This window comes from Sus scrofa, chromosome 2 (assembly GCF_054392235.1).
Source record: "Sus scrofa isolate SSC_HxYL_T2T_F1_AM1 chromosome 2, Sscrofa_HxYL_maternal_Yorkshire_Landrace_v2.0, whole genome shotgun sequence".
NCBI classification, from domain to species: Eukaryota; Metazoa; Chordata; class Mammalia; order Artiodactyla; family Suidae; genus Sus; species Sus scrofa.
In genome coordinates, this window is record NC_139384.1 from 102,574,579 (window position 1) to 102,600,261 (window position 25,683).

At 36.4% G+C, this 25,683-nt stretch overlaps 1 protein-coding gene and 1 long non-coding RNA gene across 8 annotated transcripts in view; one reads left to right on the forward strand and one right to left on the reverse strand.

Moving 5' to 3' along the window:
- LOC102165705 (uncharacterized) overlaps positions 1-25,683 on the forward strand; it is a 231,981-nt gene that overhangs the window by 202,617 nt on the left and 3,681 nt on the right. For 5 of the 6 annotated variants that reach the window (XR_014838207.1, XR_014838209.1, XR_014838205.1 and 2 more), the window contains one exon: positions 15,249-15,340. This is a non-coding gene — a long non-coding RNA (uncharacterized LOC102165705). Of the gene's footprint in view, positions 1-15,248; positions 15,385-25,683 lie in introns of those variants that run through there. The other variant, XR_002341804.2, reaches the window with a different exon arrangement.
- Positions 17,310-25,683, reverse strand: part of EDIL3 (EGF like repeats and discoidin domains 3) — a 431,432-nt gene continuing 423,058 nt past the window's right edge. For both annotated transcript variants that reach the window (XM_021084514.2, XM_005661542.4), the window contains one exon: positions 17,310-20,927. In XM_021084514.2, coding sequence (XP_020940173.1) covers positions 20,778-20,927 — 150 coding nt within the window. In that variant the 3' untranslated portion in view covers positions 17,310-20,777. The remainder of the gene's footprint in view (positions 20,928-25,683) is intronic.

Here is a 25,683-nt window from a genome sequence, read left to right on the forward strand (position 1 = left end):
AGTGGAGGTGGCTGAATCAGGGTGCAGAGTGTTCTGAGGACAGCTCCATCTCTTCTTCTCTAAAGAGAATCTCAGAAGAAGTTGTATTAATTTATTCATTCATTCATTCACTCAACAAATATTTACAGGGAATAGAAGTCTGTGTAGGACGGAGATTCAGCAGCGCACGAAATCCCTCATGGAGCCCATATTCTAGTGACTCATCTCAGTCACTGAAAGAAAAGCCCTGTGTCAGCTCAGGCAGAGGGCAGTGGTTTGAGGAGCCATGCTAAAGAGTAACAGCTTCTGATAGCATAATGGAGCAGCAAGTGGCCCAGTGGAGAAAAGGCCACCGCTATAGATGGCAACAGAGGTGGCATTAATACGACAGAAGGAATCTATATATGCCACCAGATGCTAGATGAAAAGGAGACCTGGGTATCCTGTCCCAGTAACTCACCTGGCCTTCTAAACATGGTGGCACTTAGGCTTCACATCAGGCTGAAAGACTGGCAGGAGGAAATTAGTGAATTTGTGGAGAAATGAATAAATTCATAAAATAATTTAGAAATCACTGAAATAACTGAGTTTTCTTGGAAATTACTAAATTACCTTTTTTTGGAGGGAGGCATTAGATGAAATACAAAGAACAACATTTTGGAATAAAACAGTTGTGGTCTGTGAAAAGTAAGCTTGCCACAGTAACAAAAGGAAAATCACATAAAAAAAATGAACTTTAGGAGTTCCCATTGTGGCGCAGTGGAAACGAATCTGACTAGGAACCATGAGGTTGCGGGTTTGATCCCTGGCCTTGCTCAGTGGGTTAAGGATCTGGCATTGCTGTGGCTGTGAGGTAGGCTGGCAGCTGTAGCTCCAATTAGACCCCTAGCCTTGGAGCCTCCATATGCTGTGGGTGGGGCCCTAAAAAGACAAAAATAAATAAATAAATAAATAAACAGAACTTACTGAGCACCTATTATATGTGTGTGTGTGTGTTTTTCGTCCAGAGAAAAACTCATAGAAAGCGCCCCAGAGGTTTTAATACTTGAACTCAGGGATATATGATTCTCAAACTTGAGATTTCGTTTTTGGTAAGGGAAAGCTTAGGTTCATTAACTGGCCATACAAATGTTATTAGTCATTTGCACACATACGTGCCTTGGCTATATCAATGTAAGGAAAATATAACCACCAAATTGAAGAATTTGGCATTTGTCAGCAGACACTGAATGATCCTGTAGGATGTCTGGTGCACTCCCTAGGGATACAGTGGGAGACTTAGGTTTGTGAATAGAATTTACAATTTAAAGCACCAAACTTAAAATATGCTAATGATATTAAAATCTGTATGTTTCTGTTCTTTGAACAATATCAGTGTTTAAGCCTGTGAATTACTCTTTTTTGGGGAAATGAAATAGCAGAGGTAAAAATACAACTCTCAAATGGATCACTATTTTTATTAAAAGTTCACTCATAAAACTAACCATTCCAATGGAATGAATCTATTCTAATAAATGTTCTCTAAACTAAGTATCAGCTGAGCCAGAGTTATTATTTCAGACTTCGATAGGGGCCACTTACATTTTTATTTAGGCAGTCTTGTCAAAAATTCTGGCAATACCGAAGGATATGCCAACAGAAAGAAATACACCTTATATTGGGAAACTATTGCTTTTATTTTCCTGGATTATCAGGAGTAAATTTACTTCAACCAGAAGCTAACTTACGAGACATGTGTTTTTAACATTTTAAATATCCCTTTAGAATATAAATCAGTGACTCTCATCCCCTATTAATTTATGGAAATGTTCAAGTGAAAGTTTCGGTGGCATTACCTAGCAATACAATGTTGCAAAAGTAAACACTCTGCCTTTCAGTCCATTTTTTTTGGTAATAATGCAATAGAGACCATAAACTATAGTGCAAACATACAAATATTTGATTTCATTTGCATTCTTAAATTTCTGAGTAAAATATTCTAATTGCTTTTTTCCTGCTTTGAAAGAAAAAGTAACTCAAATATTTTGAAGACAGGATGAAAAGGTAAATTCAAAAGATTCAGTATTTCATCAGGTACAACATATTTTTCAGGGAGAGGCAGTAATAATGGTCTTAGGCACTTAATCTAAGGAGTCAGTACAATAAAAGAACTTTTGCATGTGTGGAGACAGAGTTTGCATCAGTTCCTTATTCTGCCTTTGGTGCTCCAAATGCTATTAACATTATTAGCAAGCTCTCTGCATTCAGCAAAATATCAACTTAGGTATGTGGGTCTGCAAGTCAAGCTATATCGAGTAGCCACTTAATAGTAACTTATTGAATGAATAAATAAGATTCTACAATTTTTGTTTTTATTTTTCTCTCTGGTATGTCACTCACCTGATACATCCTTACTGTAACTATTCTAGCTGTTTTTAAAATTTTTTTATTAGAGTATAGTTGATTTACAGTGTTGTATCAAATTCCACTGTTGAGCACAGTGACCCAGTCATACGTATTTATATATTAATGTATATATATCAATGTATATATATTCACAATCTTTTTCTCATACTACTTTCCATCATTTTCTACCCCAAGAGTTGGATATAGTTCCCTGTGATATACAGTAGGACCTCATTTCTTACCCATTCTATATGTAATAGTCTGTATCTACCAACCCCCAGCTCCCCATTCATCCCACTTCCTCCCCCACTCCCACCTGACAACCACAAGTCTGTTGTCCATGTGTGTCTGTTTCTATTTTTTAGAAAGGATCATTTGTGCCATATTTTATATTACACATATAAGTGATATCATATGGTATTTGTCTTTCTCTTTCTGACTGACTTCACTTAGTATGAGAATCTCTAATTATATCCCTGTTGCTGCAAATAGTATTATTTGTTCTTTTTTATGGCTGAGTAGTATTCCATTGTATGTACATACCACATCTTCTTAGTCCAACCATCTGCCAATAGACATTTAGGTTCTTTCCATATCTTGGCCATTGCAAATAGTGCCGCAATGAACACAGGAGTGAATGTATCTTTTTGAATGAAAATTTTGTCCAGATATATGCCTAGGAGTGGGATTGCTGGATCATATGCTGGTTCTATATTTAGTTTTCTGAGGAACCTCCATACTGTTTTCCACATTCTAGACACTTTTTAAAGTACATACACACACCACATACATATATACACTGTCCGTAATTGAAGTATAGTTGACTTACAATGTGTTAGTTTCAAGTGTATAGCAAAGTCAATCAATTGTATGTATACATTCTTTTTCAGATTCCTTTCTCATATAGGCTGTTACAGAATGAGTACAGTTTCCTATTCTATACAATAGATCCTCCTTAGTTATCTAGTATATATACAATAGAGTGCATTTGTTAATCCTTAATTCCTAATTTATCCCTCCCCCATAAGTTTGTTTTCTAAATCTATGAGTCTCTTTTTGTTTAGTAAATAAGTTCATTTGTATCATTTTTTAGACTTTCTATATATGATATCATATGATACTGGTCTTTGACTTACTTCACTTAATGTGATAATTTTTAGGTCCATCCAAATATTTCTGCAAATCGCATTCATTTTTTTTTAAATGGCTGAGTAACAATCCATTGTATAAATATACCACATCTTCTTTATCTGTTCATCTGTTGATGGACATTTAGGTTGGCTCTTGTATATAGTGCTGTTAGGAACATTGGGGTGCATATATCTTTTCAAATTATGGTTTTCTTCAGATATATGCCCAGGACTGCAATTGTAAGATCATATGGTAGTTCTGCTTTTTTTAAGGAAACTCCATACTGTTCCCCATAGTGGCTGAACCAATTTACATTCCCACCAACACCATAGGAGTGTTCCCTTTTCTCCACACTCTCTCCAGCATTTATTATCTATAGACTTTTTGATGACAGCCACTGTGACTTGTGTGAGGTCATACCTCATTGTAGTTTTGATTTGTATTTCCCTAATAAATAGCAGGGATGACCATCTTTCTGGTACCTATTGTCCATCTGCTTGTCTTCTTTGGAGGAATGCCTATTTATGTCTTATGACCATTTTTTGGACTGGATTGGGTTTGTTTGGTTATTGAGTTGTACAAGCTGTTTGTATATTTTGGAAATTAATCCCTTGTTGGTATCATTGTTTGCAAATATTTTCTTCCATTCTGTAGGTTGTCTTTTTGTTTTGTTTGTGATTTCCTTAAAAGCTGTGCAAAAACTTTTAAGTTTAATTAGCTTCCATTTGTTTACTTTTGCTTTTTTTCCATTAGTTTAGGAGATGGATCAAAAAAAATTACTAAAATTTATGTCAGAGTGTTCTGCCTATGTTTTCTTCTAGGAGTTTTATAGTATCCAGTCTGACTTTTGGGTCTTTAATTCATTTTGATTTTATTTTTGTGTATGGTGTTAGAGACTGTTCTAATTTCATTTTTTTACATTTAGCTGTCCAGTTTTCTCACTACCACTTAGTGAAGAGACTGTTTTTCCTACCATTGTATATTTTTTCCTTTGTATATTCTTGTATTCCTTGTAAATTATCTGACCATAATTGATCATAAGTGCATGGATTTATTTCTGGGCTCTCTTTTCTGTTCCATTGATCTATGTCTCTGTTTTTATAATAGTACCACAATCTATTATTATTATAGTCTTATTGTATATATTAAAGTGTGGGAATGTGATACCTTCAGCTCTGTTCCTCTTTCTAAACATTGTTTTGGCTATTAGGAAGTCTTTTGTGCTTACATACAAATTTTAAAATTATTTGTTATAGATCTGTGAAAATTGCCATTGGTAATTTGATAAGATTGAATTGAATCTATCGATTGCTATAGGTATTATGGTTGCTTTAACAATATTGATTCTTTCAAGTCCAAGAACAAAATGTATCCTCACATCCATTTGTGTCATATTCAATTTCTTTCATCGTCTTATATTTTGCAAGCACAGGTCTTTTACCTCCTTGGGTAGGTATATTCCTAGGTATTTTATTCTTTTTGATTCAATGGTAAATGGAATTGTTTCCTTAATTTCTCTTTCTTATATTGTTAATGTATGGAAATGCAACAGATTTCTGTATATTAGTTTTGTACCCTGTAACTTCACTGAATGCACTGATGAGCTCTAATAGCTTTCTGGTGGTGTCTTTAGGATTTTCTATGTGTAGTATCATACCATCTGCAAACAGTGACAGTTTTACTTCTTCCTTTCCAATGAATATTCCTTCCACTTCTTTTTTTCCCCCTCTGATTATGGTAGCTAGAAGCTTCAAAACTAAGCTAAATAAAAATGTTGAGAATAGGCATCCTTGTTTTGTTCCTGATGTTAGAGGAAATGTTTTTAGCCTTTCACCGCTGAGTGTGATGATAGCTGTAACTTTGTCATGTAGGGCCTTTATTATGTTGGATTAAGTTCCCTCTATGCCCAGTTTCTGAAGAGTTTTGTTATAAATGAATGCAGAACCATATCAAAAAGCTATTTATGCATCCATTTAGATGATCATATGTTTTGATTGATTTGTGGATATTGAAAAATCCATGCATGCCTGGGCTAAATCCCACTTGATCAATGTATATGATACTTTTTTTTTAATATAATGATTTCATTTTTTTTCCATTATAGCTGATTTACAGTGTTCTGTCAATTTTCTACTGAACAGTATGGTGACCCAGTTACACATGCACATATACATTCTTTTTTCTCACATTATCATGCTCCATCATAAGTGACCAGACATAGTTCCCAGTGCTACACAGCAGTATTGTTGGATGCAGTTTGACAGTTCGTTGAGAATTTTTGCATCTCTGTATATTAGTGATATTGGCTTATATATTTTTTTCTTTGTGATATCTTTGTCTGTTTTTTTACCAGCATGATGGTGGTTATATAGAATGAGTTCAGAAGTGTTACTGCCTCTGCAGTTTTTGGAATAGTTTCAAAATAATAGGTGTTAACTCTTCTCCAAATGTTTTGTAGAATTTGCCCAAGAAGCCATCTGGTCCTGGACTTTTGTTTCTTGGGAGATTTTAAATTACTGATTCACTTTAAGTGCTGGGAATTGACCTGTTCATATTTCATATTTTTTACTGTTTTAGTCTTTGGATATAGTACCTTTCTAAGAACTTGCCCATTTCTTCTAGATTGTCCATTTTATTGCTGTATAGTTGTGTAGTAGTTGTTTATGATCCTTTGTATTTCTGTGGTGTTGGTTCTAACTTCTTTTTCATTGCTGATTTATTGATTTGGACTGTCTCCCCTTTTTTCTTGATGAGTCTGGCTAAAGGTTTATCAATCTTGTTGATCTTTTCAAAGAACCAACTTTTAAATTCATTGCTCTTTTCCATTTTTTTCTTTATTCTCTATTTCATTTCTTTCTTTTCTGATCTTTATGATGCCTTACCTATTAACTTTGGGTTTTATTTATTCTTCTTGCTCTATTTGTTTTAGGTGTATGGTTAAGGGTGTTTGAGATTTTTCTTGTTTCCTGAGGTAAGCTTGTATTGCTATAAATTCCCCTCTCAGAACTGCTTTTACTGTATCCCCTAAGCTTTTCATCATTATCTTTTCATTTGCCTCTAAATAATTTTTGATTTCCCTCTTTGATTTCTTCACTGACCCCTTGGTTGTTTAGTAGCATATTGTCTAGCATCCATGGGCCTTAGTTTTTGTAGTTTTTTTCTTATAGTTGATTTCTAGTTTCATAGTGTTGTGGTTGCAAATGATGCTTGATATGATTTCAGTTTTCTTAAATTTACCAAGGCTTGTTTAGTAACCTAGCATGTGATCCATCCTGGAGAATGGTCTATGGGAACTTGAAAAGAATGTGTATTCAGCTGCTTTTGGACAAAAAGCTCTGTATATATCAATTAAGTCCAGTTGATCTAATGTGTTATTTAAGGTCTATGTTTCCTTATTGATTTTCTGTCTTGATGACCTGTCCATTAATGTAAGCAGGCTGTTAAAGTTCCCTACTATTATTGTGTTACTGTCAATTTCTCCTTTTATGTCTGTTAATATTTGCCTTATATATTAAGGTGTTCCTATGCTGGGTTAATAGATATTTATAATTGTTAAATATTATTCTTGAATTAATCCTTTGGTCATTATGAAGTATTCTTCTTTTTCTCTTCTAACATTGTTTTTTAAAAGTCTATTTTGTTATATGTATTGCTACTCTAGCTTTCTTTTTCTTTATGGTCACACCCACACTATATGGAAGTTCCTAGCTAGGGACTGAATCCAAGCTACAGCTGTGATTTATGTTTCACTTGTGGCAATGCTGGATTCTTTAACTCACTGCACTGGGCTGGGGATCAAACCTGCACCTCTACAGTGACCTGCAGTCAGAAACTTAACCCACTGCATCTCAGTAGGAACTCCCTGGTTTTTGTTTTGTTTTGTTTTGTTTTGTTTTTTTAATTTCCATTTGCATGGAGTAAAGTTTCCCATCTCCTCACTTTATCTCTTTATGTCTCTTTTCTCTAGAAGTGAGCATCTTATAGGCAGCATATATGTGGGTCTTGTTTTTGTATTCATTCAGCCAGTCTACATCTTTCATTGGGAGCATTTAGTCCATTTACATTTAAAGTAATTAGGGGAGTTCCCATTGTGGCTACAGATAATGAACTCAACTAGTATCCTGGGGGACCCAGGTTTGATCCCTGGCCTCACTTAGTGGGTTAAGGATCCAGTGTGGCCATAAGCTGTGGTGTAAGTCACAGATGTGGCTCAGATTCTGCATTGTTGTGGTATAGGCCAGCAGCTGCAACTCCAATTTGACCCCTAGCCTGGGAACTTCCATATGCTGTTGGTGTGGCCCTAAAAGAAAAAGACAAAAAAAAATAGTGATATGCATGTTCTTATTGCCATTTTGTTAAATATTTTCTTCTTTATCTTCTCTTCCCTTCTCTTCTTTGTCTTTTTATGGCTGCACCCATGGCATATGATAGTTCCCAGGCTAGGGGTCCAATCAGTTCTTCAGCTGCCAGCCTACAACACAGACACAGCAATGCCAGATCTGAGCCATGTCTGCAAACTACACTGCACCTCACAGCAATGCTGGATCCTTAACCCACTGAGTGAGGCCAGGGATCAAACCTACATCCTCATGGATACTAGTCGGGTTTATTACTCCTGAGCCATGAGGGGAACTCCTGCCATTTTGCTAAATATTTTCAATTTGTTTTTGTAGGTCTCTCTTTTCCCTTTCTTCATTTGTTCTTTTATGATATGATGACTGTCTTTAGTCTTATGCTTGGATTTCTTTGTGTGTGTGTGTATGTCTATTAGAGACTTTTGGTTTACGGTTACATGAGTGTTTTGTGTAGCAGTTTTATATCTATCTGTCTTAAGTTTTTGCTCTCTTCATGTCAAATGCATTTAAAAAATACTCTCTTCCCCTTAAAATTAGTTTTTTGATATCATATTTTACATCTAATTGTTTTGTATATCCCTTAACTGCTTATTGTAGATACAGATAATTTACTGCTTTTATCTTCTAATCTCCTTATCAGCTTTGTGTGTGGATTATTTAGTACTTTTGCTATATGTTTGCCTTGACTAGTGAGAGTTTTCAATTCATTATTTTTCTGTTTCTTATTGTAGCCTTTCCTTTTTCACCTAGAAAAATTCCTTTAACATTTTTCATAAAGCTGGTATGGTGGTACTTAATTCTTTTAGCTTTTGCTAGTCCACAAAGCTTTGATTTCTCCGTCAAATTTGAATGAGAGCCTTGCTGGGTAGAATATTCTTGTTTGTAGGTTTTTTCCTTTCATCATTTTAAATACATCATGCTACTCTCTTCTGGCCTTCAGAGTTTCTGCTAAAAAATCAGCTTATAGCCTTATGAGAGTTCTTTTGTATATTATTTGTTGCTTTTCTCTTGCTGCTTTTAATAACCTCTCTTTATTTTTTGTCATTTGATTACAATGTATCTTGTTATGTACTTCCCTGGGTTAATCCTGCATGGGACTCTACACTTCTGGACTTGGATGACTTTTCCCTTTCCCATGTTAGGGAAGTTTTCAGCTATTATCTCTTCAGATATTTTCTCAGGCCCTTTATCTCTTCTTTTTCTGGAACCCCTATAATTTGGATATTAGTGTGCTTGATGTTATCCCAGAAGTCTCTTAAAATGTCCTCTTTTCAGCCTTTTTTCTGTTCAGCTGCATGATTTCCTCTACTCTTCTTGTCATTGATCCATTCTTCTACATCACTGTCTACTATTGATCCCTTCTAGTGTATTTTTTCATTTTAGTTATTTTATTCTTCATCTCTGCTTAGTTCTTTTCATTTTCTACCTCTTTGTTGAAAACTTCTAACTTTTATGCTGTGCCTTCATTCTCCTCCTCAGTTCATGGATAATCCCTAAGACCATTACTCTGAACTCTTTCTTAGGTGAATTGCCTAACTTCACTTCCCAGAGTTCTTCTTCTGGGGTTTTATCTTGTTCCTTTGTCTGAAACAAAGGATTTATCTTGTTCCTCTGCCCCCTATTTTGTCTAAGTTGCTATTTATATTTTTACATATGTACTTGGTTAATTACATTTCTCAACTTTGGAGAAGTGGCTTTGTGTAGCAGACATACTATGCATCCCAGCATTATGTTCCTTTATCAACACCCAAACATTATGCTTAGGTTCCCTCTGAGAGGCTGCATGTGTTCTGTTGCGGCAACCTGACTATATGGGTGGTCTGATAGATTTGGTTGGCCTCTAGTTTGTTTGGTTACCAGGCCCTGCCTTTTATAGATGTTTCTGGCTGCTGTTTAGCGGGCCCTGGTCATGAAATGGCTGGTTTCAGAACCACAGAGGGTTTGTGGCTCCAGGGTGAGTGCTGTATCAGCGGTGGGTGGAATCAAGATCCTGAAGACTCTGGGACTCTTGCCCATCTACTGGCAGGTGAAACCAGATCCTGGGGTAAGTGCCAGGTGACTGGCAGGCAGCACTGATTCCTGAAGTCTGGCGTCAGGGCCCAGGGATCCCAGAGTTCATTGCAGATTGTTGGTTTCAGGAAAGTTGTTGATACAGTGGAGTTGGGATCTGATGTGTCCCAAAGTTTGCATTGGCCTGCTGTTGGACTAGGGCAGGGCCCAGGTGGTCTCAGGGTCAGGTCTGGCTTGCTAAAGGCTGTGGGATAGTAATTTTCTGCTTCTAAAGTCTGCTCCTCTTGGGTGAGGATAGTCTAAAGGGTAGTGCATGTTTCCTGTTGGGAAGGGCTGGTATCTGCCTATTGGTGGTTGGAGCTAGAGCTGGGACTCTGATGGGCAGGGCTCTGTCCAGGGGCATGTCTGGAGGTGGATGTGGGCTCTGGAGTCTTTAGACAGCCTAACTGCTTATGGGTGGGGCTGTGTCCCTGCCCAGTTAATTGGCTTGAGGCATCTCAGCACTGGAGCTTATTGACTACTAGGTTGGGCCAAGTCTTAGAGTTGATGATCCAAGATTGCAGGCACCAGTATCAGTGTTCACACATTTGAATGTTCCCCAGTATGTCTGCTACCAGTGCCCATGTTCCCAGGTGAGCATCAGCTACCCCCCACCTCTATAGGAGACTCTCCAAGACAGCAGGTAGGTCTGGCCCAGGATCCTAACAAATTACTTCTTTTATCCTGGGATCTGTTGCATGTGGGATTTTGTGTGCCACCTCAAAGAGTGAAGTCTCTCTTTCTCCCATTCCTGTGGGCAACCTGCAGTTAAGCCTTGCTATGGGTGTTTATCTTCCTGGTGCTGTATTCCTGGGCTGGGGAGCCTGATACAGGGCTCAGAACTCTCATTCCTATGGGAGAGCCTCTGCAATATAATTATTCTCCAGTTTGTGGGTCACCCACTTAGGGGGGTGTTGGATTTGATTATATAACAAGTCCACCCCTTCTACCCATCTACTCGTGGTTTCTTCTTTATGTCCTTAGTTGTAGGAAATCTTTTCTGGTAGGTTCTAGTTTATTTTAACAATAGTTGTTCTGCAGATAGTTGTGATTTTGGTTTGCTTGTGAGAGCTGGTGAACTCTAGGTCTTTCTAATCTGTCATCTTGGCTGCTCCCCTCTTCTAGCCACTTTTAAAGGTAGGAATAAGGAGTAGAAAATGAGGACCTCCATACTTAATTCAGGTGCAACTTGTGATCTATAGCACCATCAGTGAAGGAGAGATTGAAACAAAATCTGGAATTTTCGCTTTATGCTTAAGGTTACACTAGGGTAGGCAATTTTTAGAATGGGCTAAATATATTGCAAAAATATAAAATAATGTTAGTCTCCTATACTGGAATATTGGCTTTAATGAAAGTGTTAAGCATGGAGTTCTTGTGTTGCAGCAGAAATGAATCTGACTAGTATCCATGAGGATGCAGGTTTGATCCCTGGCCTCACTCCGTGGGTCAGGGACCCCGCACTGCTGTGAGCTGTAGTGTAGGTCAGAAATTTAGCTTGGATCCCACATTGCTGTGGCTGTGGTATAGGCCGGCAGCTGTAGCTCTGATTTCAACCCCTAGTCTGGGAACTTCCATATGTTGCAGGTGTGGCCCTAAAAAGCCAAAAAAAAAAAAAAAAAATTGTAAGCATGCATTGAAACTAATTAAGCCTCTGTCCCCAGAGTGAGATGCTAATTATAATTAGCAAAAGGAACCTCTTGTGGGAATATGATATACTCAGATTCACTTTCTGTGGACAGATCTTCCTTAGGATTTGAGCTTGCCAAATGGAAAAGGTGACTTCAGCCTGCACTCATATAGCTTGGCCTGTCCTCTTTGTGCATAGCACAGTCTATGTGAGCATACACAGATGCTGTGGACGTATATTTCATCCTTGATATTTTTATGGGTCCTTTTGTTTTGCCTTTAGTAGACTCTAAATAAATTTCTTAGATGAGAGAGTGCCTGTATAGCAAAATTTCAAAGCATTATTTACTGTGAAAATGGTTTTTCAAAAAGAAATAGGAATACATATATGACAAGGATATAAAGCAAATATTAGGGGTAAGATTCATTGGCCATTAAAAGTATTAAAGACTTAGGTTGTGTTATCCTTTCTTGAACACAGTGGATATTAGATGAATTCAACCTAGGGAATTAAACATTTAAACAAATGTATCCAGAGTTGATGGTCCTTTAATCCCAGTTGTCTAAGAGTCTTTCAGCTTATTCTGGTTCACTGATGAATAATTGACAGAGAATTGACTATTTAAATCAAGATATAGAAATTTCATTTATTAACTACATGAGGTTGCAGAAGGTTATTAGTCACTAGCTAAGCTCCTAATTCTGCTAATTGAAAAGTCACCAGGGAATGAAAAAAGATAATGCCATCTATCTATGATTAAGAAGTTGGTTCCTGAAATTGTGTTAGTATGCCTTCTTTATTTTCTAAAACATTATTCACTTCTCAGCTTCTCTGCTAGTTAAGAGTATGTTAACGCTTAAATTTTGGAAACTAGAACTCAAGAAGGAGTGGCTTAGTGTTTTTGTCTTCTTTCTGTTATTTGGGATTCTGTTTTAAAATTGAAAAGAACTGTTTTATCTATTGAACACTATTCTCAAATTTTTCTTAAATATAAATATTTTTGATTATTACATTAACAATTTCATACTTTATACATGGGGATAGACCACTTGCTGTGTCTTGTCATAATAGATACTGTGACATTTTGGGCTTATTACTCTCCTTTAAAAATGATACCATCAAATATATCTCTCAGTAGCCACTAGCTGTTCACCATTTGAGGCTTTTCCTCATATATCCATTGGTAATCAGCACTTCCCCCACTAATCATTTATTCCTAAAACCTTATCAGGTAATCCTGATGTATTCAGTTTCTTAGGGCACTACAAGGAATTGCAGAATAAACAGTGACTGCTTTGTCTGGAGGCAAATCATTTCTGTTGTTAACATACTAGAAGGTAAGGAAAGATGTTTTCAGTAGTCTTTGAATTAAAAGAAGAAAAGGAGTGTTGCACTGGGAGGGAGATGTTATCAGAACTAGGTATAGACCTGAGCCCTGAAACCTGGGAAAATCTAACCCGTTTTAGCTTGTTTTTCTCATCTTCCAAAAGAATTATTAAGAAATGTTAAGTTAGTTAATCACTTCTTCCTGGAGTTGTAATAAATAGTAAATTGGAGGTTTCAGGGCTCATGCATATTAAACTAGAAAGTTTTAATGTCATTTCAGACATTCCTTCTCCAGAATGACTTTCCCGACCTACTTGATCTACTGGTATGAGTGCTTGTGTCCTATGTCTCTTTGTACTTTGAACATATTTTTGTCACCGTGCCCAATATGATTGTTGACTCCCTTGTCTCCTCCCCCTTCACCTCTAGATATTGAGTTCCTGAAGGTCAGAGTCTTTTCATCTTTATAGTTCCAAAACCTTACATAGTTCTCAAATTTTTCTCAAGGAATGATTTTTCAAAAAGAGGTTGGCTAATCTTAACCTTGCCTTACTATTATTTTCTACGGTGTTACTTATGAAAGAATTTAGCTTTTATTTTATTTTGTCCTCTTTTTTAGGGCTGCACCCATGGCATATGGAGGTTCCCAGGCTAGGGGTCCAATCACAGCTGTAGTCACCAGCCTATGCCACAGACACAGCAATGCAGGATCCAAGCCACGCCTACAACCTACACCACAGCCCACTGCAATGCTGGATCACCAACTCCCTGAGTGAGGCCGGGGATCGAACCTGTGTCCTCATGGATGCTAGTTGGGTTCATGGATGCTAGTTGGTTTTGTTAACCACTGAGCCATGACGGGAACTCCAGAATTTATTTTTCATATTTCCAGGGAAAGGGAAAACATTTCAATATTTTACAGGTTGTGAATTACAGTCTAATGCCACCATTTGGAGGCATAAGTGTTTGTGATATTAGGTTTAGGTAAAAAAAAAAAAAAAAAACTCTCAAGCATGGAATTAGGAGTATGAATTTCTGAAAGATAGGCTTAAAAGGTTCGATCAAGGGTATATGGGGAGGGGTATCAGATTATGGGCTTTTAAACCAGAATTGACTATAGAAAAATCTATTTTAAAAAAGCATCAATTTTATTCAAACAAAACAGTACATAAATGTGCAATATGTTCAACCCCAAGTGCCAGGTCCCCACAGGCAGCCTCTGCTCATGCTGCAAACTCACCTTCAGGTCATACTCAACACCTCGGTGCATCTTCCCTAGCAGAAAAAAAAAAAATGAAATGGAATAGCAGAAAACTTACTGTGTTAGAAAATTTTATGATGAAAAGGAAGAAGGGCTTAGTCCACCACAAAGAGAAGCATCACACAGTTCTCTGTGTAGTATTTTTGTTTTCTTGAAAGTCTCTCAGGCTTCCAGCACCACATGCCTTCTCTATCCCCACCCAACCGCTAAAGCCTCTTATCGACAAAAATCCATCCAATTCTGGCTCTAATCTCACATCAGCCCCGTAGCATGCCAGGCTGCCAGGAGATGCCACCTGTTTAGAAGGAGGTTCAGGGACCATATTGCAGTGGTTTTCAAACTTTTATGGCTGGCTCAGAGTAAGAAAAATAATTAGTGCTGTGATCAAGAACACCTACGTACACAGTAATATAACTGAACTAAATGTGTTTTGTGAAAGAACTTTTACAATGGACTTATTCCTTTTTTTCCTCCCCCTCTGCTCTCTTCCTTTCCTAATGTATTTAAGTGAAAACCAAATGCAAGTCCTAACCCACCAATTTCTCTCCACTGGAAATTTGAAAAACATTTTACAATTGTTTAAAAGTCTACCTCCCAAATCAAGATATTAATATCACTAAAAACAGGTTCTTTTAAGGATGGGTCTTAGGTCGTTAGGTCTGCTAAAACAAATACCACAGCCTGGGTAATTTATATATAAACAGCAGAAATTGATTGCTCACAGATCTGGAGGCTGGAAAGTCCAAGTTCAAGATACCTACATGGTTGCTTTCTGGTGAGAGTCAGCTTCCAGGTTCACACCTAGTGTCTTACTGGGTAGAAGGGCCTGGGAAGCTCCATAGGGGCTCTTTCGTAAGGGCACTAATCCCATTCATGAGGGTTCCACTCTCATGATACCATAGTCCCAGCTACTACACTCTCACCTTTGGGGATTAGGATTTCAAAATATGAAATTTTGGTGGAGGGACATAACTTCCAATCATAGCAAGATGCTTCTACTATTTTTTAAAAAATCCACATCATTACCTAGGAAACTTGAGAACTGAGGAAGTTAAACTGTTGCAGTTGATTATTTAGTGCTTCCTTTGTGAGTGACCATTTTTAACCCCTCTGTTCAATTCTTCTTTCCCAGATCCAGGTGGAAAATGCCATCAGGCTTGAGAAATGCTGTACTGATAATCTCTGCCAGAGCTGCTGGCTTGCTGTGGGTTCTCTTCTGGAAAGGCAAGGCCTGTTATTATTATTTTTCTTTAAATTTCTAAAAAGAGGTAAATTTATGAAATATGTACAAGTGTATCTTCCAGTTGTCATCTACGTCATTTATCACTGAAAACATTCCTTCTCTGTCATATGCACACAGCCTACTCCCAGTTGTCTTCCTGTTAATCCTCTATGGAAAGTGCTCACAGAGCTGATTCCACTCTGGCTGTGGGGGATGTGAGTTTGAATGTACCATCCTACTACTTCTTTTCCATGTGGCAGCAGGTTGAGCTTATGGGGCCATTCATCATCGTTATTGACATATTTATATGTGGGCATATTGAATGGTGCTATGGGGATTTTAGATAAATAAGGGAAATATGAAAGAGCGTGTGGTTCATGCCTTTGAGGATGTTAAATTACAGGCAGTCACCATATGCAAATGCTTAATCATGTCACATGGTGACCATTTACTGATGCTCCTATACCATATTTCCATAACATTAGTGTTCTCATATGGTGCAATAATCTCCTGCCAAGATATGCAAAAACAACTAAATGAGGAGCCTTTTCCAAAACGTTTTCATATTTCTGCTACCAAATTCATCTAATAGAAATAACTCTTTGAGTAAGTGCCACTTGCCTACTGTGGAAAATACTTTATCTGGTGGCACTGTTGAAACATTCAATATGAATTACAGCCACTTACTGCAGGGGAATCACGGAATCCTATTTCCCCCTTCCAAACCAAGAGAAAAATTGCTACCTACCCTAGGTATTCTTTCTTTGTAAAGACAAATGACAATGCATTCGCTTTCAGGGTAGTTCAGCTATTTCTCACCTAGAAGAGTGGTTTAATTCTCTATTTTAACTGCTCAGGTAAAAGGGTCCTTCTGCATCTCAAAGAAAGCTTTTGGCAATAATTTTCACAAAAAATAACACACTAACTCTATTCTTAATATTGTTTTAAACTTGCCTTTGGGAAGAGAGAAAGCATGGCATTTCTGACAGTAAACATGAATGTTTTACCAAAATCTTCGCTTTAATCATGTACTCAAAGCTGAAGTGCTGGATGTTTTAAAATTTTAGGTTATGTAAAGAGACTATTTTTCCTTCATTAAGTTATTCTTAAAAGATTTTTAAAACAAAGCTTCAACATGATCAGACTTTCTCCTTGGAATTTTTTAATGATTTTTTCATCTTAAATTGGTAATTTTTAAAGTCTCATAGTTGAGAAGTTTCTGTTGAATAATTATTCTGTTTATCATAATGCATTTTTACCCTGTATATAGATGTTGTTATAGTTCTTTATTGACTTATTGAAAAAAACATGTATAATTGCTTGTATTTAATATAAACACATTTGTGTGTGTTTGAGAAAATTAGGTGAGCTAGGGAACCCCATTGAACTATTCACATTAAATGAAGTTAAACAGGAACATGTATGAATACATAAACATATATGATAAGTTAGTACAAGAACTGTCCGTGATTCACTGAAGCTCAACTGAGTCTAGATTTAGTATCTCAGGTTTTTTCCCTAAATTTTTTGAATCCTAAGAAAATATCTAAAATGTGGGAAAGTATTCGGACTCAGTATTTTACCAGTGACTTTCAGAGAGGCTGAAACAGGGTTTATGAAGAAGCTAAGAATATTATTTTCTTTAAGCAGAAGCTAAAGTTACGTAGATAAATATATTATTAGTGTTTGTGTTATTGCTTACTATTGATTAGATCTCTTCATTATACTCTGGAGAATCATGTACTTAAAAAACAATAGAAATAACAGCAGTAGCATCTGCTTAACAATGGGCAGATCAATTCTGGAGCACAAGACTTTAAATATTCATGAGGCAAAAAAAAATGACTTTGGGTTATTAGTATTCCAATAAAATTTCCACAGCTAAAAGGAGCAGGAGAAATTGCATATATTTTAATAATTTTGAAAAGGCCGATTTAGTTGTTATCAATGTACACTTGAAGGCTATTGTGATTTTTTTTTTTTGTACTTGTTTAATTTTCCTGTACAAAGAAAAAGTAAACCAGCATGTAGTTAAAGTAGTAGGTATTCACATTCAGATAATCTGTGTATTCTTACAAATGTGTTTGATTACAACTGCTTCAAAACTATCCCAGATTTTCAAAAGTTTATTTTAACTTTGAAGACTAGACAAGGTCATACTGCTTTTACAACATCCTACGTGATTTAAGTATATATACAAAGAAAGAAACCAACATTGGAATATTACACAGCTTGAAAGTTTGAAGAGATTGTGTCTTAGTAATTTCAGTACTTACTGACACATCAGATGCCCGCAATGAATATTATATTTCATAATTTGTTGATTAGCAATTACAATCATTAGTACCCCAAGTCTTCAAAATTCACATCAACCTTTATGAAGCCATTCAGAAAGAGAAAGTCAAACCAAAACTTAGAATTAGTGATTATGGTAAATGCTTTTAATAAGATGTAGATAAATGGAGATGTTTAAAACTGTAATTTCATAGATTATAAAATTAGCATGTTATCCTCAACATGGTAGAGGCTAGGTGACCCTTTTTTTTTTTTTTTTTTTTTTTGTCTTTTTGCTATTTCTTTGGGCCATTCCCGTGGCATATGGAGGTTCCCAGGCTAGGGGTCGAATCGGAGCTGTAGCCACCGGCCTACGTCAGAGCCACAGCAACATGGGATCCTAGCCGCGTCTGCAGCCTACACCACAGCTCACGGCAATGCCGGATCGTCACCCCACTGAGCAAGGGCAGGGACCGAACCCGCAACCTCATGGTTCCTAGTCGGATTCGTAAACCACTGTGCCACGACGGGAACTCCCAGAGGCTAGGTGATTCTTCTGTGCATTCAGGTTATAAGATTTTACTTGTTTTACTGTGAATTTATATATAACAAATTTGCTTCAATTCAATGTCATTGATACAAATGACACAAAAGCTATATACTACTTCAAAATAATTATTAACATTTCCACATGCGGGAATTCCTTTGTTGTCATTAATTTGGGGCATCATAGTATAAAGAGATATCCCATGATATGCCATGTTGCTGAAAAGCATAAAGCAAAGAAAAAATGTGCAAGAGAAAGCCATTTCAATGTATTTCTAAAAGTAACAAAATTGTAACAAATACCCTTAGAAAAATTGGTTTTGGGAAAAACTATCAATAAAACAATATTCAAAACATCATAGGAAGCCACAAGTAATTTTTTTTTCTTTTTTGGCTATCCCTGTGGCATATGGAAGTTCTTAGGCCAGAGATCAAATCCTAGGTGGAGCTGTGACCTATGTCACAGGTGCAGCAATGCTGGATTCTTAACTCACTGCACTAGGCCAGGATCAAACCAGCATCTCCACAGAGACAAACTGGATCATTAACCCTACACTACAGTGGGAACTCCAAGAAGCCATACATAATTTTAAGAAAGTAAATTATCACAAAAACTTAGCCATAATTTTAAAAACACTCTGTTAAGAATCAAAAATTGTGCAAAGCCTACAAGGGAAAATGGCTAGAAATTTGGTGGGACAGTAAATTTTTAAAGAAATAGGGGCCATTGACTACACAATAAGTAAGTGTGTCTATATCTTTGGACCTAAGTAATTATTCTTAACAAGCCTGTGAAATTTAGCAAATTAAGTTTAAATTAGGAATTAATTTTTCTCTTAAAAAGGTTCTAGTGATGATATGACAATTTTGTTTTTGAAAGATGCTAAAAACTGATCACCATTTCAGATGCTTCAAATCAACTATTTTATAACAAGAGCCTAAAGTAGAAAGCATGTCGGCACAGGATAAATACGTAGCCAGTCAGTCCATATTTTGTTCTTACTAAAAATGCCATTATGATTGACTTTCTCTTTAGATTCTTCACTGTGACTGAAGACCCCTCCATATATACATCATCAAGAAATGCTGTTAACACATGGACAGACAAGACAGTAACAGTCTAGTGGCTTTTGTTATGCAGCACAAATAATAAAGAAAAAGCACAGGACCTTAACATTTTGTACATGTACCATACTTTCTTTTCCAGGACCCTTAATTTAAAACCCCAGTAATTCTGGGTCTAAGCCTTATGAAACAAATAGTAGTAAAGCTTATGAATTAGATGTTGAGGACTTTGATGGAGGCAGTATGAACTTTAATTTGAGAGAATGTCAATGAAACCTCCATTATCAATAACAAATCGCTATGATAACTGCCCATTTTTTAGGACCTTTGAAGCAAAATAAATAGAAATCCATTTCATCTTGAAAATGATTTACTACTTTGTTATTAGTAAAATACTTCTCACAAATATCTACATTCTGTGCTTTCCTGAGAAACCACCACCAGTTTCCAACCTCAATAAAATTCCAGTTTCACAGGAAATATAGAGATGAACAAAAAATGATGAGTATGCTTGGCCAAGCTATGCAGCACTATGTCAATATTTGTGAAAAAAATTTAATATGCAAATAATCTATTATTCTATTATTTTAAAGATAAGGCTATGTAAATATCATCAAAACAAAGCTTTAAATTTTGTTTTAAAGAAATTTAATGGAATTTTGTTTATTTTGCAAAATGGTAGTACTGGGTTCTTTATAAAGGAAGTATTTAGAAATTATATACGTATAGGTTCCTTCAAAAACAAGAAATACTGAGCAGTGTTGCACAGGACCTTAACAATCTATTGGTTAAATATGATCAGCCTACTGATAGTCAATCATGTTTCATATTTTTGTACATGTTTCTGTGTGTATATATACATACACAGACACAAACATGGCACTTCCTTTAGGCAAATAATAGGATAAAAGTCAACTGGGAAGAATGTGGACTTATTTAGGCAATATGCAATATGTAGAAAATGGAGTACAACAAAAAGAAACAGATCACATAATCTCTGATTAGAAATAGTAAAGAAAGGAAATTATAATATCAGTTAGTACTGCATGTTACAGATTCTTCTTCAAAATTTGGTTATAAACACTGACAGTGTGGTAGGCACGGGGAAATAATTAGGATAATATAGAGTCAATACAGAAGGGAAAAATTATTGCTAACATTGCAGTATTCCTTTTATAAGAATAAGCTGAGTATTGATTATGAAAGCTGTAACAATTCTTGCTTTTATTTGATAACTATGAGATTTTTTTCTCCCTTGCTATCACAAGAGTGCTACTTTGCATAATATATTTCAGCCAGTATAAGTCAGAAAACAATGAGAAGAGTAATTCAGAATTAATGAGTTGTTGCTTAAGAAATTTAAACTATAAAAATCAAATCAAACCATTGAAAAGGCAGGCTTAGACCTCCTTAAGAAGACAGCTGATGGCCTACCATAATCTGAGCATTATTCTCCTGAAAAATCCCATTCAGTTTCCTATAGATTTTGCAGAGTTCATTCCATGGAGATACTGTAGGGAAATGGAGAGGAGGGGTATGGGGTCTGGGGTCTCCTCACTCTTCCTCTGTGCAGCCCAGCAGCTCTGACCGCAGCGTGATCCTCCCATACCAGGACCAAGGAAGGATTCTTATGTGCCGTGCGTAGATGGGAGGGTCGATGACGTTCTTTCTGTGTGTATCATTGTCAAAATTGCCCTGGAAAACCTAGGAAAGAACAGACTATGAATCACATGACCTTTTTATTGGGAATTATTGTTATTATTTTCTTGTTTAGAGCAGTTTTCCCAAACCTGAGATTTGATAACTAAGCATATGGTATTTTTCAAAATATGTTACAGATTTGGAGTTCCCGTCGTGGCTCAGTAGTCAACGAATCTGACTAGCATCCATGAGGATGCAGGTTCGATCGCTGTTTTTGCTCAGTGGGTTAAGGATCTGGCATTACAGTGGGCTGTGGTGTAGGTCATAAACATGGGTCAGAGCCTGTGTTGCTGTGGCTGTGCCGTAGGCCAGCAGCTACAGCTCTGATTTATCCCCTAGCCTGGGAATCTCCATATGCTGTGGATGCAGCCCTAAAAAGCAAAATATATATTATAGCTTGTTTTTAATGATCATTTTTAAATTAAATTATCAATAAATGTTTAAAGAGCCAAATAAGATGAAAATTGGTTGTCTAAGGCAGGAAATACATAGACTTAGTTCTTTTTTAAAAACATAAAAATGCTATCAGTTTTTTTCTCTTCTTTTTATGTCCACATCTGCAGTATATGGAAGTTCCCAGGCCAGGGTCAAATCGGAGCTGCAGCTGTGGCCTATGTTACAGACCTGGCAATACTGGATCTAAGCCACATCTGCGACCTACACTGTAGCTTATGGCAATGCAGGATCCTTAACCCACTCAATGAGGCCAGGGATGGAACCCACATCCTCACAGAGACAACACTGGATCCTTAATCCACTGAACCACAAGGGGAACTCCAGGGCTTTTTTTTTTTAATGCAACAAATGGTTATTTTTCAAGGTAGTCTTTCCTAAGGAGTTATTCAGAGATGGTTGCAAATTGCAGTCATCATCTGCAACATGTGGCATTCACATTCACAAAGGGCAAGGAGAGAAAGAGCTATTAGATTATGCAGGATGTTTTTAAAAGCAAGGTATGGAAACAGCTTGAATCATTTCTGGATACATCTCGTGGATCTTAATTAACAGCATGACCTTAGCCAACAGCAAAGGAGGCTGGGAAATGGAGAGGAGCATGTGGCCATCTGGTGAGCAGAACGCTTGCTATCACAGTGTCTTTGGCTTACCTCTTACCTAGAGAACAAAATTAACCCACTAGCAAGAGAGACAACCTCAATCAATGGTACTTTTGAACAATGTTTTTTGGGGGGGCTTCTCTAATAATTTCTGGATCTGTTCAGTACTCTTGTGATCGTTGTGACCTGACAAGTTGGTGCTGCACAACTGTTGTTCATTATTCTTTTGTTTCAAAGCTCTTTTGGACCTTTTGTGTCCATTTTTTTTTCTCCCAAGAGGCTTTTGTAGTAACTATGAGAAGTGCTTTTGCTTTAGAAAAAAAAAAAGGCAAAATGGAATCAAAACACTGGGATTAAATTATAAATTTGAGAGAAATTAATGGACTGATAATATTTAGTTGAAGATTTTGCTATTTTAATCTACAGATGCTGAACATTATTGAAGTCATTCCAAACTATTTTATATTTACATTTTTCTTCTAGTTCAACTAGGAGAGTGAAAATCTCTTTAAGGATTTCTCTTTTAGCTTGATGAGTCACTTAAAATTGGAAGATAATTTTCAGCTTGTTTGAAATCAAAACATGACTACATGGGCAGAGAGAGGGACCTGAAAATAAAACTCCCTGAAGGGAAAAAAAAGAAACTCCCTTATCACATGATAGAATATGTAACCCATATTTCTGAACTCAAAATTAAAGGGAATGTTTTTAAAATGGCCTTCTGGAATAAGTTGGTTCAGTCTCACATGATCACAAAAGGTCCCCTGAAAGAGAAAAATAAAGATATTCTTCTCTAAAGCATTAGACAGTGACACTGATTAATAGAAGCAACAGACAAGATGGGATAATCTTTCTGCTGGTTCCATGGACAGATTATATGCCATTGAGGGCGAATGCAAAGCGCCATCCCCATCTTGCGGGGAATAATTTTTCAACCTGACACAAAATATATCTCAAAGACTGTTTCTGAATAAACATTTGCTGAGGAAGGGAATACTGAGCTCTGCCAAGTCTGGAATCATTCATTTAATATGGATTTTATCCTCAGCAATGTTCTGGCTTTCACTGACCAAAGAGGAACTGGTTTTGGATTGGAATGTGTTATTCTTATAGCAAAAGCTCCCATGTATAGAATATACGATGCAAACACTCACCCCAAATCTTGAGATGTTGTCATTGCAACAGCAGAAAATAAGCACATTCTATTGTGTCCTGACATTCTCTCTGACATATGATGTTGGGTTCAAATGCTTCACTGGGGCTGTCGTGTTACAATTTAATAGAGAATCTAAAATCCAATTTCATAGCCCTACTAGAGAGCTTAATGTATATCTTTGGAATAATAGAGTTTAAATTCATTAACTTTCATTGCAAGATCCTCAACAGTTCAAAATATAGTGTTATACCACTTCTTGGGAGGGAAATACAGGAAGAAACAATTTTCTTTTAAGCTGTTGGTCTGCAGCACAAAAGTTTCAATAAGAAACTATCAACCCACAAAGCAGTAGTTGAATTATTATACTTACCTCTTGATACATAGTAGAGAATACATATAGAGAAACTATACCAGTTCTGAAAATACATACAAGCTATGAAATTTCTGATTTAATATTTCTGAAAGTTATATATTTGAAAGCTCATTAAAAAATTAAAAGAGAATAATTAAAAGCCCAAAAATTCCCACAGAAAAACAGCCTAAATCTGTATAAGAATCAACCAAACCAAGATCTAAAAGTACTGAAAATTTACTTTCATTTTGGAGGTCTCTCATTAATGACACAGCACAGAACACAAAGCACACATCTGCAAATTCTAGCATGATATCTTGTGCTTGCTATGCAAACATGTTGCACATGTGCTGTTTTCTTGTCTCCAATGCTAGAAGATCCTGCAGAAGAAAGCTGTTTCATTGCTTTACCTGGCAAAGGAATGCAACCTCAGTATTTTCAGTTACCTTTATGAAATCTGTAGGAATTAGAGGGAAGTGCTTTCACATACACTCTTTAGAGATTTAAGCACCTAGATTGAAATCAAAGTCTGAAAAGACTGATGGAGAACACTGAATCTCCATATAGATGGAGAAACACTGTATCTAAGAAAGAGTTGGATTTAGAAGTTTTTAGTACCTACCTATTCACAATAGCCAAGACATGGAAGCAACCTAAATGTCCATTGACAGAGGAATGGATAAAGATGATGTGTGAGTGTGTGTGTATTTTGTATATATGTACATATATATGTGTATATTTATGTATATATACATATTACAAATGTTACTTACAAAACAGAAATAGACTCACAGATATAGAAAACAAATTTATGGCTACCAAAGGGAAAAGGTAGGGGAGAGCTAGATTAGGAGTTTGGGATTAACTGATACATGCTATTATATATAAAGTAGATAACTAACAAGGGCCTACTGTACAGCACAGGGAACTATACTCTAAAATAACTATACTATAAAATAATAATCGATACTAATTATTAGAGAAACGCAAATCAAAACTACAATGAGGTACCACCTTAGACCACTCAGAATGGCCATCAGCAAAAGGTCTACAAATAATAAATGCGGTGGAGGGAGTGCAGAAAAGGGAACACTTCCTACACTGTTGGTGGAAATGTAAATTGGTATAGCCACTATGGAGAACAGTATGGAGGTTCCTTAAAAAACTAAAAATAGAGTTACCATATGACCCAGCAATTGTGCTCCTGGGCAAATATCAAGAGAAAACTCGAATTTGAAAAGATTACATGCACCCCAGTGTCCATAGCAGCATTATTTACAATAGCCAAGACAGCAGCATCCTAAGTGTCCATTGGCAGAAGAATAGCTAAAAAAGATGTGGAATACTTCTTATACAATGGAATACTACTCAGCCATAAAAAGAATGAAATAATGCCATCTGCAGCAGTATGGATGGACCTAAAGGTTATCATACAAAGCGAAGTCAGAGAAGACAAATATATGATATCACTTATATGTAGAATCTTAAAATATGATACAAATGAACTTATGTATAAAACAGAAAAAGACTCACGGACTTAGAAAACAAAGTTATGGTTACCAAATGGAAAAGATGGGGAAGGATAAATTAGGGATTTGAGATTAATATACACACACTACTATGTATGAAATGGAAAATTAACAAGGACCTACTGTATAGCACAGGGAGCTATACTCAATATCTTGTAAAATTTATAATCTATAAGGGAAAAGGCTCTGTAAAAGAATATATAACTTTGCTGTACACCTGAAACTAATACAACACTGTAAATCAACTATATGTCAATTAAAAAAAAGCATGGTCAAGTTTCAGTTTTAGGAGGAGGTCTATCTAATTAGCTGAAGACAAGTTTGCCAAAATACTCAAACATGGTAATGCTTAGGGGTCTCTCAGGCTTTTCCCAACATATGGCGCCTAGAAAAAAGGGCGCTCAAGGTATTTTGGAGACACGTCCACAATTATAACTATGAGAAGGTAAGAGAGCAAGAATGAAACTGCCTCGGTGTGACTGAGATCATGGATTGGGATTTTCTTCTGTCAACTCTCCTCTTCTTGCTAAAATTCTACTCAGACTCTGAGTCAAGTCTCTACACAGAGAGACTATCAGATAAAACAAAACAAATTAAATGTTGCTGGAAGCGGAATTTTTTTAAGATGAGACTTGCCATTCTTTGGTGAGGACAATGGTCTACTCAG